At 36.2% G+C, this 12,687-nt stretch overlaps 2 protein-coding genes across 3 annotated transcripts; one reads left to right on the forward strand and one right to left on the reverse strand.

Annotated features, from left to right (window-relative positions):
* LOC114737899 (uncharacterized) lies at nt 1-2,809 on the forward strand. Of its 2 annotated transcripts, none has more exons than XM_028925893.1 (4): nt 1-391; nt 711-791; nt 2,272-2,411; nt 2,487-2,809. In XM_028925893.1, the coding sequence occupies exons 1-4, from the start codon at nt 74-76 to the stop codon at nt 2,743-2,745; spliced, it is 798 nt and encodes a 265-aa protein (XP_028781726.1). In that variant the 5' UTR covers nt 1-73; the 3' UTR covers nt 2,746-2,809. The 2 variants fall into 2 exon arrangements, with proteins under 2 accessions (XP_028781726.1, XP_028781727.1); XM_028925894.1 differs by having other exon boundaries at nt 2,496-2,809.
* A 2,998-nt stretch (nt 2,810-5,807) lies between these two features.
* LOC114737924 (spermidine synthase 1-like) lies at nt 5,808-8,456 on the reverse strand. Its single transcript, XM_028925927.1, has 7 exons — nt 8,383-8,456; nt 7,675-7,797; nt 7,424-7,528; nt 7,223-7,295; nt 6,772-6,967; nt 6,300-6,426; nt 5,808-5,926 (listed from the first exon to the last, which is right to left on the reverse strand). Exons 1-7 carry the CDS (start codon nt 8,395-8,397, stop codon nt 5,852-5,854), a joined length of 714 nt encoding a protein of 237 aa, XP_028781760.1. The 5' UTR covers nt 8,398-8,456; the 3' UTR covers nt 5,808-5,851.
* Between the last annotated feature and the right edge of the window lie 4,231 nt (nt 8,457-12,687).

The raw sequence follows: 12,687 nt of genomic DNA on the forward strand, positions 1-12,687 counted from the left end.
CTTCACTGCCCTGCACCTCTGATCCTTTCAGAATTGAGAGCGATAATTGATTGGAGGTGGTCAGATAGCCACCATGCCGGGTCCTGGTCCTCATATGATGTACGCGATGGGCTCCGGCGTGGCTCTCACGGCGGTCACCCACGGCAGATTCAGCCCCCACCACACTCTCACCTACGCTCTTAACGCCTTCTTCGGTCCCGATGTTGGTTCCTTCTCCGAATGGCTCGCTTCCTTCGTTGATAATCCCGCTAACTCCTTTGCATCCCGCCTTCCCGATCTTATCCACCATCCCCTCTATTACATTCTTATCTTGGGACTTCCCCTCTCCTTTCTCTACTCTTGGATTTCCAAGCTGCTTCTTCGACATCAGCTTCTTGATTCTGTCCCTAGGGTCAGTCACTCCCTCACTTCACCAAACATAGTTGGTTCGGGAACTTATTGCAGCCTCAAATTTTCCTGAGCTACTTTGATATTTTTGTTTCCAATCATGGGTGGTATCTCAAACATATTGACTTGGCTTGGCATATTGGGGTCGGAATGGTTTCACTGGGACACCAAATACATGCTATACGGCAAAGAAACATCTTGTCTATAAATTTGATTGTCCAATCCCCTTGATTTTCTCATGAAGAAGAAACCTTGGCCATGTTTCTTTTTTGTTTGTTTCTTGAATGCTTGAAATGAATGCATCCGCTTTATATATGGTCCAGGTACCCCTTACATGGAAGCAATGCTTCTTGTTGATATCTGCTGGCTCTTTTAGTCACTTCTTCCTGGATCATTTATTCGAGGTACGTATTAGATCAGGGTCATCTGTACTATTGCTTCCTTTCATATATGTTTGTTCTATAAACTTAAACTATTATCTTGATCCATGTTAAGTGAACCAAATGAAATGGTTCTCATTTACTGATGATATAAGCGAATTGATATTTTTTGTAACCAATTTTGGCCTCGACTGGGAGTTACATGTGCAATGGTTATCATTTGAATTTGCAATCTAGCTAGGTTTCCTAAAATTACATCACACAATCGTAGTCACGGGTCATTATTTGGTGTCAGGCGCATAATTGGTGGAGCTCAGGTTCATATCAATAACTGTCACCCCTTAACTGTTGAAAATCGTAAAGTGATATTTCTTGAGTGATTAAGTTCAATGATTGTATTTACCTAAATAGACTACTGTAGTTCATGTACTTGGTATTTACCAGTATCAACTTCTGTTGTTATGGAGGTCTCTGAAATTTACATGCAACGGAACATCAACAGAAAGCTTCAATGAAGCCATTAGCAAAAACAAAAATCACAAGCTTCTCCCACTATGTTCTCATAGTCGGTCCCAATCCTAGATATAGGAGGAGGATTGTTTTAAGCCCTTGATAACCAAGATAAAACATTGTCACATTTCTCATGGAGATGAAGTCTAAAACATTCACAGCTAAAGCTTTGATGTTGGTCCTATGAGTAGTACTGTACCAGACTACTAGGATATCTGATAGAAGTCTAAAAGTTCACACACAGGCTAGCACAGTCTTATTCAAGGAAAGGTCAACCCCCACCCCAAAGTGTATTTTCATTTAAATTCGTGAACATACACTGCCTATTATTTGCTGTATTTGTGACAACTGGTTAGTAACAAAAATCCTGAATAAAGTTGGGAACTGCACCCCCTCTGCATCAGCAGCTGAAGATAATGAACACAAGCCGCTGGAAGCCATCCATAGATGCCATTTACTAATTACGGTTAGTACATCAAACACAACTAGATACCCCAATAAACCATGAGAAAGACGTCAATTACGATTTTCATGAGCTGCAGCAAACCACTTTTTCATAACGTCTTCCTCGCTCTCAGGTCCTCCAATCCATCGTCGCTCAGTAGGTATTCATATTTGTTTCTGATACGGACCAAGGTAGTGTAGAATGCCTAGATTCCACATCGGGCAGTATGGGTTTCCAATATATAAGATACTCATACAAGTAGCTCTGTCACCTCGGTATTTAGCTTTTGAAGGAAAGCTTTCTGTCCTGCTTGAGCGTCTATCAGGCCCCCTCTAATTAGTTACTATTTTTAAATTAAAAGTATACGTTCCTGATCCCTTCCATATGCAAGTATACTGTGCTATTGATTGATGGCTTTTATTTTGATGCAAACTATAACAAGAATTGGAGTTGTGCTGAGTTTTAATGCTTAGGGAGCTGTCCAGTGGGGTCCAAACTTTATTGTGATTTATCCTCAAAATTTTCTCAGTTATATTCAAAACCTTGTAGGAGAATGGCCACTCAACTGTGTATACTTGGATTTTGAGCACGGGCTGGTGGGAAAGCCGAGCACCAATTAACCCAGATGCTGTTGTTGTAGTTGCCTTTTTATGCACATGCTTATATGGTGGCTTTTTTTACATTAACAGGTGCTTGTTTCTACATTCTTCGTGTTAATTATCAAGTTATATGTTGTGGTGTTGACATTTTCTTTCCCCTCGAAGACCATGCAGAGTAAATTCATCAAAATCCTTTGTGAAGAAGTCGCATCAATCACTGCTACTCGTCCTGTTTATAGCTTGCTTATACTGTTTATGGTGTGCAATTCAGATATACTTTATCAATCCTCGTCGTCCTGCAGTTGGGGAAGAGGCTGATCTTGGTGTGATAGTTTTTTTAGCCACATTTTTCTTCCTACCCCATGGTTTGTGTATAATGTCCATGCACCCAAATGATCTTCACACAGATCAAATTCCTCTTTAATTGTATTTGCATCTTACTGATAGGATATGAAATAATGATTAATTAATATTTTAGATATTTCGGATGTTTGGCATTAGCAAGGAATATTCGGTTTTTGATTTGATTTGACTGTTACTTTTTATCATTCGTTGTTATTTGCATTTAATTTAGGATTCTAGAATGGGCCTAAGAAATGTTGGTTGGCTGATAACTTTAACCCAGACCCAGTAGTTGTTTTGTTTTGGTCAGAACCCACCGGGAATTGAAGAGTGCTTCTTTTGGATACATTTAGTATTTTTCACTTCATTTTTACCTTCTTTTTTCCATGATAAGTCATGAACACACCATCAATCAATATAAGATATGGAATCTGTAATAATTTACACTAGTTATGAGTCATGAATCATACGACTCATTCATTCATGAAACTTCATGTTATGCATAGGGACCACATTTTATTTATCTTAAAAATTGAGAGAAATTAAGAAAAAAATCATTCTCAACAAAAACGAGGGAGAAGTTGATTACGGAATAAAATAGATGAAATAACGCATTTAGGAGCTACAACTAAAAAGAAAAAAGTAGAAGGACCTGGCTAGGTAATTGTAAAAATTAAGTTTCTGTCTCAAAAAATTGTGTTGGATATTGATTAATTCGAGTTAAGCAATGAGAAATTTAAGTAAGCCTATAATAGAAAAAGATTTATTAAAATAAGTTCCTTGATTTTTAGTTTTCACCAGAAGCAGGGAGAGAGTGGTTACAGAAAATTACTCGTGTTTTCATACTTAGAAGCCTTTTTCAGTGAAGATTAAGGGGACGTGGACACCGAGAATCAACTTTGAAAGCTGAGCTTTACTTCTTTATTAAATGAAGAGATGTCCAACACATTAGTCAAAAAATGCGACGCGTTCACTTTCCCTTTTAGAAAGTTTAGTTTATTGGAAGTTACATTATTTGATGTTCTGTATATAGTACTCCTCCTATAAAAATATAAGACCCAATTTTTGAATTGGTTTTGATCCTAAATATAAGACCTATTTATCATATTTATTAATTTTCTCTAAATTACCCTTATAGATACTCCATCAGCCATAATCAAGTAGAAGAGGAAGATGAGGTATTAAGAAAGATGATTATGGTGTTTTAGGAAAAACGTGTCGCATTTTTTATAATTAATTAACTTATCTAACTTCCTTAATCTAATCAAATTAGTTAAATAGGTCTTATATTAAAGACATGAGGAGTACTACTTAACGTGACTCTCAATAATTTTCCCTCGCGCGCGCGCACACGCTGATCTGGACTTACACTGTTACACATATATCAATGGACCCTTGTTAATATATACGATTTTAAGCCTTTTTATGTGCTCTCAAATTAATCCAGAAAATAAAATAGTATATATTTTGTAAATTTATAGATAAAAATTAAAAAATCAAGTAAAAGCTCCTGCTTAAAAATTTTATTAGCTAAAATAATCTTGTATGTTTTAACACACAGAAAGTATTGTTACGATTTCATAAATTCAGATAAAATTTTTAAACATAAACTCTTTACTGATTTTTCATAAAAGATATAAAGTAAAAACGTTAGGGAGGCGAGAAAGTTAAAATGAAACAGACAAACCTTTTTTTTTCTTTTAACCACATTCAAAAAGTTTAAATATAGATCACTGCCTTTCTTCTAATTCTATGCTGCACCAATCCACCTGGTCAAGATGTTTTTTCAAGGGTGAGTGAGTAACCATATACATCTCCGAAAGAAAGGCAAACACAGAAAAGACAAATACAGTAAAAAGGGTAACCATTAATCTAACAGCAAGAAAGTTCATGATAACAAGTTTACTGTCATTTAAGTTATTTGTAAAAGTTCAATGATTAAAATTTTAAAATTATGAAAAAAATTACAGTTTAAAATGAAAAATCAATATTTTTATTAAATATACTTCAAAATAATTTGAAAAAATTACACACGCCCGCACACAATCAAGTTATTAAATTAATTGAAATTAATTTACTTAATACGGAATATTGACTTTCTTTAAGATGAAAACTACTATTGACACAATCCAAAATGTGATTTGGTAGGTTGAATTGATATTTTTGATTATAACAAATCTTAACAACCATCTCCTTGGACATTCAAAGGACTATTTCTCTTTTCTCAGTTGGCATCTTCAAAGCAAACCCTTTTCTTGTTATCTTCCTGTTTTCTTCAATTTTAGGCCAACGCAGTCGAACTTTCTTGGGAAACAAAATCAACATAACAGCTCTTATTAAAAATAAATAACCATTCCTTTCATGCTTGAAGACTCACAAGTGCTGCATAAAATGTTGCGATTTTTTAAATTTTCTTTTCATTTAAAGTACAATATACATCTAGAGTTCAGATTCAGATTCAGATATATGATATGTTGTTGGCTAGGCTCTCTGATGTCTATTTCCCCTCTGACATCTGATTCACTATTTCAAATATTTTCACTATAATCTAAACTAATTAATCCCAGTTCCCGGCAAATTAAAAACTATATGAAAACCAGATTCTTGGGTTTATGAAAGTGTGAGTGGAATATTGCTCTTCATCATCGTTTAAAGAAATTGATCTTTGAGTCGAATATATATAAACCAATTATTTCATAAACTTAAACAATCTCTGAAATGACGTGTCATTAACCTTGCCAAGTCCCTTACGACCAGCTGGAATATATTAAACTTTACTTACTTTCATAATATTAAACAGTTTTTAGGAAATGAGATTTCATATATGGTAGTACGTATGTGATTACTTTTTCCAGTACAATATACACAGTGAAAAGTCGGCAAGAAAATTGATTAATAAGTATCCCTTGTAATGATTTACTCAATGCCAATCGTTTAGATACAAGCAATGAATTTAGTGAGACAAGTAGTAGTGTTTTTGAAGGAAAACACAAACTTTGGGGGGACAGCAAAAATGCAAAATTTCTCAAAAGTCCAGACACATCGATGACATCTCACTTGACGAAGATTATTGTCGGAATTTGCATAATAATGTTGTCGGCATATTAATTACTGTTGAATACGCTTAAAATGCTGAACAAGCTTAATTGGTCTCTTTTCCCGTAATTGACATCAACATTCAACTCCACTTAAGTACTGTTCTTGGGCTTCATGCTGGCGACACTTCTCGCAAAAGATGGCAAGCAAAAGGCAGCAGAATGAACCTGAAAACGATGAATAAGTTAAAGGAGAAAGAAGACAGATCAATGAAAAAGGGATGACCTGTAATTAATACTCCTCCGGTCCTTAATATAGGGCCCAATTCTTGAGTTGGTTTTGGTCCTAAATATAAGACCCATTTCTCATATTTATCAATTTTCGCTAAATTACCCCTATAGACACTCCCTTAACCATAATCAAATAGAAGAAGGAGATGAGGTATTAAAAAAGATGATTATGGTGTTTTAGGAAAAACGTGTCACTTTTTTTATAATTAACTAACTTACCTAACTTTCTTAATCTAATCAAATTAGTTAAATGGATTTTATATTAAGGCTCGGAGGAGTAAATTGGTTCGGGGGTTTGATGATGACGTACCTCAGAGTTGTAGAACTTCAAGGGTTGCTTGGATATGCCATAGTTTTGTGGGTCTATGGGGTTTATTGGACATCTGAAGTCCACGTATGGGCCTTCTGTGGAACAAAGCAAGAACCCTATGACCCCACTGAAAGTAATTAATTAACTGCTTGGTTAGGATTCATTCATCCACAGACATTAAATGATTGAAAAGACTACCTGCTAAGGTAATAAAGAGGCTGGGAGATATAATAGATTCGATTTGTTAAATCAATTACAAGGTTCATTTGTGGTCATTCGAGAAGGATGAACAATATTAAGACATTGCTATTACTGATTTATGATTCTGCAAGTATTTTGGAACGGTTTGGCAAGACATTGTTATTATGATTAGAGATGGATGAGATGAAAATGATTTGGTGAGATGATGAGAATATATTAAAGAGACAAGCACGTGATGAGAGATGAATATTAAGAAGGTTAATTAATTTGCCTTGGATAAGCAGGAACAGTGGTCCAAGCATAATCAATGGAGCCTTTGAAGATTTGGTGGCATTTGGAGAAGAGCTTCTGAATGTCTAGTGAGCCACACCATAAGCTCTCTGCTTGAATGCAAACAACTCCTCCTCCTCGTAGAGCTCTCGATGCCACTTCAAAAAACTCTGATTCGAATAGCTCATGATCAGCCCCTGCACCATATAAGAGTTTAATTAATTACAGAAACAAACAGGTATGTGTATGTCTTTGTACATATCAGACAAACAGGTATAGCTGCATATATACTTATTGGATCGAAGGCGTCTACAATTATTGCATCGTAGCTGCCTCTTTCGACAGATTTCAGAAACAAAGTTCCTGCACAAATTATTAAAGTTTTAACACCAAACCAAAGTTAATCACAAACTTAATAATTAAACACACACAAAAATGTGTATGGGACGTACCATCTGTGACATGAAGCTTCACTCGAGAGTCCTTGTATCCAACAGCTACATTTGGGAAATATTCCCTGTACACCTTCAAATTCATGAAACTATAAATTAATTTGATGTTTTCCAATGTTGTGTGTATATTTTAGAATTTAGAATTCTAGCTAACAACGAGATGCTGCAGAATAAGAGCAAGCATGAGGATAATTGGCTTACATCAATCAGCATAGTGTCTATTTCACAAATGTCAATTTGCTCCACAGAAGAGTGGCGGGAAATTTCTCTGAGGATGCCGCCATCTCCCCCTCCTATAAGCAGTACCTGAAACATGATTCAAATTAAGGGGTATAAATATCAGAGAGAAGCTGTCTTCGACAGGCTTTTAGTACGTTATTCTGTACTAAAATTGATGATTTCCTGTTTCTGATAATTTCTTGTATATCTCTGTGTCTACTGAGTCGTCCAACCTTTTTTGGGTTAGGAATGGAGCAAAGAGGAAGGTGGGTCATCATCTCTTGGTATGAACATTCGTCTTTCTCAGTGAGTTGGAGAGCTCCATCCAACACAAAAACTTTACCGTAGGTTGCTGACTGCAATTCAAAAAGAAAAAACAAAAATCTATACTCTCAATATGCAGATTACCTGCGCACGGATTTCGTAATTAAATATGTATTGATCAAAGTATGCTATACACACACATGTACGATGCAATTGGATTGTGTCTGCTTCAAAAGCTACAATTTAGCTTGTCACGTTACGTTGATAAATACCGGAAGAAAGCTTGAATTTATGATTTTTTTTTCCCAACTCAACATAAGGGTAAATACAACCAAGTAATTTTACTTTTGAAAGCATGCATATTTTATAGAAGTTCAACCTCATTGATAGTTGATGTAATTTATTTCCAAATAATGATTGGCCTAAGGAAAAAGGACAAAAAAATACATGAGAAATTTCAAATTGACAAATAGGTGATTTTAATAGATTTTAAGTAATAAAAACCATTACAAGTATAGTCAAAATCATTATAAAAGTAATCGGCATGATCTATTTGTTTTTTTCAAAATCAATAGGTATTTTTTCTCATTTTTTCTTGAACTAATTGAAATGTGTTTAATATTTCTTTAAAGCCAGAAAATGCATATAATATGCTAAGTGAGAGCTATTAGTATCACCTGAAATACCAGCATAGATTGGTACTGGGACTTGCCTTGGAACAAAATATTTTCAACCTTCAAAAAGTGTGCTTGCCCTGCGACATATTCTATCACCTTGGTTATAACTTTATGAAAAATTTTCACCTTTGCGAAACTTTTCTTCCTGATTTTTCAATATTCCTTCTTTTCCACGGGATAAGATAGGGAAAAAAAAAGATTGAAAAATAAAGCAGCTCCTTGTGATGAACTTTTGAATAATAAGGAAGAAAGTGTCATTCTTTAACGTGTCACACGTTAAAGAAAGGAACTTGACTATTTGAGAAATAAACATGAATACGTGTGGTTGAGTACATATATCAATAAAGGGGAAAAAAGATAAGTATCAAATGGTTAAAATTAATATAGAAACATATTGACGTAAAATTCAAGAAGACATCACGAATGATGATTTATTTATTTAGATTATTAATTTGAAATTGATTATATTTTCATTCTCACTGAACACCAATTAATGATAAATTATTCACTCAATAAAAAATAATTTAAAATTCATTAAAATTGCATACACAAAAGACTGAGTTTTAAGAAACCAAACATGCAAACAAAATGTAATATGCGTCAGTCCGACTGAAAAGGCCTAGAGGAGAACACTTATTGTGGACTTAGAGCTAGGAGCGTTTCCAAAATTAGACGTTCCCATTTTCAGCCCTCCGATAGATATTTTCTTATACTCCATTGATGTAATAGTGGTGATCACTAACAATTGCACCAACTTGAAAGCTTTTAGAGAAAAGGGGAGAGGGAGAGAAAGTTATTTTATATATATATATATATATATATATAATCCCACCTGGCCAGATGGAAGAAAACTCAGAAAACCATCCATCAGGATGAACATGATGATTGGCGGAGGATTCATCATCTTCTTCTGAAGCTGTGATCCTCAGAGCAGAGAAGCCATTCTTACCATTACTCATTACACCAAGAGGATGAACCTTGAAACTCACGCTATCCATGGCGTTTTACAAGAGAAGACCCTCTCGACCGGACGGCGTTTTCAAAATGTGTATATCTTTGGATCTCTAAATCTAAAGGCTCAAATCTTAAATAGCCACGAATATACCGTAAAGTGGGAGGAGAGGGAACTGTTTGATATCCAAAAAGTGAAATTCACTTGATTATGTTCACATATTTAAAGTAAGAAGAACAACATGAGTAATCATTGGGTTGCAACTTCTCATGAAGATTTCAACAGGACATGGTTTTGCTTGGTGGTTACAGGTCTTCATTTTTTAGCCATCATGTTCATCATGCTGCTTCCGTTTCTTTCGCTCTTTTAGCATTTTTATGCCTGGGCTTGCAGGGCCTGTCCAAGGTTTCCCCCGTATTTGGGCCCTAGAATGGGCTTCATAAGCCCAAAACCTAAGGGCCGCCTGACTTGCTGGTGCAAATCGGCCCAAGTTAACTTGGGTATATATTAGGTAGAAAAGAAAATTCCAAGTGTCATATCAATGTTAATAATATTCATTTAAATATTATTAATTCCCCTTGACGCATTGCCCTAATGCTAAAGATGCTCTTCAAAATAAGGAGGAGGAAAGAGGGGCAGGGTGGGGTTCACTCAAATCAAGGATATGCTGGTTTAGCCCTCTTTGTGGTAAAAAATGTTATTAATCGCAGAATCAGATAGGAATGAGACTAGCTAAAGTTGCAAGGTGAGCATGATGTTTTTTTTTTTTTTAATTTAGTTTAGGTTTCTGATGATGATTGTGTAGTTTTGACGTTTTATACAAGGAAAGTGCAGAATATGTTGTGATGAACAGCAGAAAGAATATAAGATTATATTGTAGGGTGAAGGTGTCGGCTGCAGATTTGAGAGAGAGTGCTACGTGTTGGTGTTGGAGGAGCTAGAGAAGCAATTGATGAATATGACTTTGGAAAGAAATTAAAAAAAAAAACAGAGAGAGAGAGAGAACAAAGCAAGCATGCTGCTCGCCCTTTCATTTGTTTTTTTAGTTTGTATTCTCCGTAATTATATATCATCAAACAGCTTTCATGCTTGCATTGCTTGGTCGCCATAGATTTCAAAAGACACGCGTTTGTTTGCTATCTCATATCCTATTCCAATCATGGATGTGTATGAGTTATATATATCGTATATGTCACGTCTAATTAATTGTAGCAAATTGTTCTCAATCTTAGTAGAAAATAATTATACTTAAGGAAGAAGATTTATTTTTTCCCCGGCACGCAAGGTTTGAACGTTATACACATATCTTACGAAAGGATTTCATAGTTAGACCGCATCATATTAGCTGAAACAACAAGATATTTCTTAATTAATAATGAACGAACAATACTTTATTTACTTCAGTTGCATAACAAGCCAATCGGCTAGCATACACACACACACACACAACTGGCGACAAATAACATCTACTTTTTGCACTTGGGTTATCAAGTAATATAACTTTCCAATGAGTCCGTGCTTGCATTGAAATATCATAGCAGGTAATTAAACCAAGAACACCGCCCCCCAACCCCTCAAAAAAAAAAAATTAAACAAGAAGAAGAAGAAGCATCACTAGCGTCCACTGATATTATGGGAATAATATTTCATTTACCAATGCCACGTCATCACCGCCGGTGCCACGTCATCGTCTTCGGCCGCCACATCATCACCGTCGACCTCCACGTCATCGGTGGCCACATCATCACTGCCGACCGCCACATCATCACTAGCCACCTCCACGTCATTGCCACATCACTCCTCCTCACCACGTCATCGTCTAAATATTTTCACCTTAAATGTGTCTTCTTCCAGGTTCGAACTCGTGACCGCCTCCTTTCATGTCCAACCTTCTTACCGCTGAGCCAGATTGAATTTGTTTATTAATATTGTAAAATAAAATATATATTATTATATTATACTTTCAGCGGTGACAAAAAAAGTCGCCGCTAAAAGTCTACTTTCGGCGGCGACAAAAAAAGTCGCCGCTGAAGGTCCACTTTCGGCGGCGACACTTTTGTCGCCGCTGAAAGTCTTGGTTTTAATGGCGAACTTTCAGTGGCGACTAAAAAAGTCGTCGCTGAAGGTCGACTTTCAGTGGCGATACTTTTGTCGCCACTGAAAGTCTTGGTTTCAATGGTGAACTTTCAGCCGCGACAAAAAAAGTCGCCGCTGAAGGTCCACTTTTAGCGGTGATACTTTTGTCGCCGCTGAAAGTCTTGGTTTCAATGGCGAACTTTCAGCGGCGACTTTTTTTGTCGCCGCCGAAAGTCGTCGCCTAAAGTCTGTGGGTATTAAGGAAAAACATTCGCAACCTACGACCCAAATAAAGTACCCAGCGTTGTACGTGTGCTGGCGACACAAACAAGCAAAAGTATGCGTACCAACCTATCCTTAATAATATTGCGCTGTGATTATACCATGAAGCTTTCGTCTCTTTGTACGTTTGCTTGTCTGACCAAACCCCTTTGACTGCTAACCTTCTTCGTGAGGTTAACTAATTATACGATACGAGTTTGTGGCCGGAAAAAGCAAAGGCCCTTGCTCAGCTGTTAGAGTATTTTTGTGCCACCAACGGTGCTGTGAAATGTAGACGCCGGTGTCTTCACAGCCGAAGCGGGGATACTTGGGCAAGTCCAGGCAGAAATTAGCTAGCGAGTTGTTGGTGATGGATATTATAGGACATATAATAATTTCTGGTGTTGAAGTGAATGATTGAAATGGATGAACAGGGATCGGATCCAGAACATGGAACCATCAAGCAAGGTGATGATGCGAGGATATTATTGAGCTAGGGTAATTAAATGGCTAACACAATCACAGATCAAAGCCTAGCTATTTGATTCTAGAAATTAATTAGTTTGAGTGATTTATTATTTTAGAATTAATTAATTGTGTTGGGTGGATTCTTAATCATGGCTTAATTGTAGTAAGCTAAATTAGGAAAATGTTGTTTTCATACCAAATTAAGACTTTAATATTACTAACTGTGGGGCAAGATCCCATAATCTCCAAAGCACTAAGCCTCAGCAATACATGTCAAACCCCATATTATGGCCACAGGCGCAACAGCCAGTAAGCAACTTCATCGCTTTGACTGACTTTTTTTTTTAATTTTTATTTAATTCCAAATCCGACATACGTGCCCGGAGGCACCGACCATCACCCATTCAGTCTGCCAGTGGGGACCATCCAATCACCACAACGGATTAGTATTACTGTGTTTCATATAATGCGATTGTTACAATCTGATTACTGATTTCTTTTTTCACAGCGTATTAATAACATGGTTTGTTTTAAATGTTATATTTGAC

Source organism: Neltuma alba, unplaced genomic scaffold (genome assembly GCF_004799145.2).
Source record: "Neltuma alba isolate B1F8T4 unplaced genomic scaffold, ASM479914v2 tig00013509_pilon, whole genome shotgun sequence".
NCBI lineage: Eukaryota > Viridiplantae > Streptophyta > Magnoliopsida > Fabales > Fabaceae > Neltuma > Neltuma alba.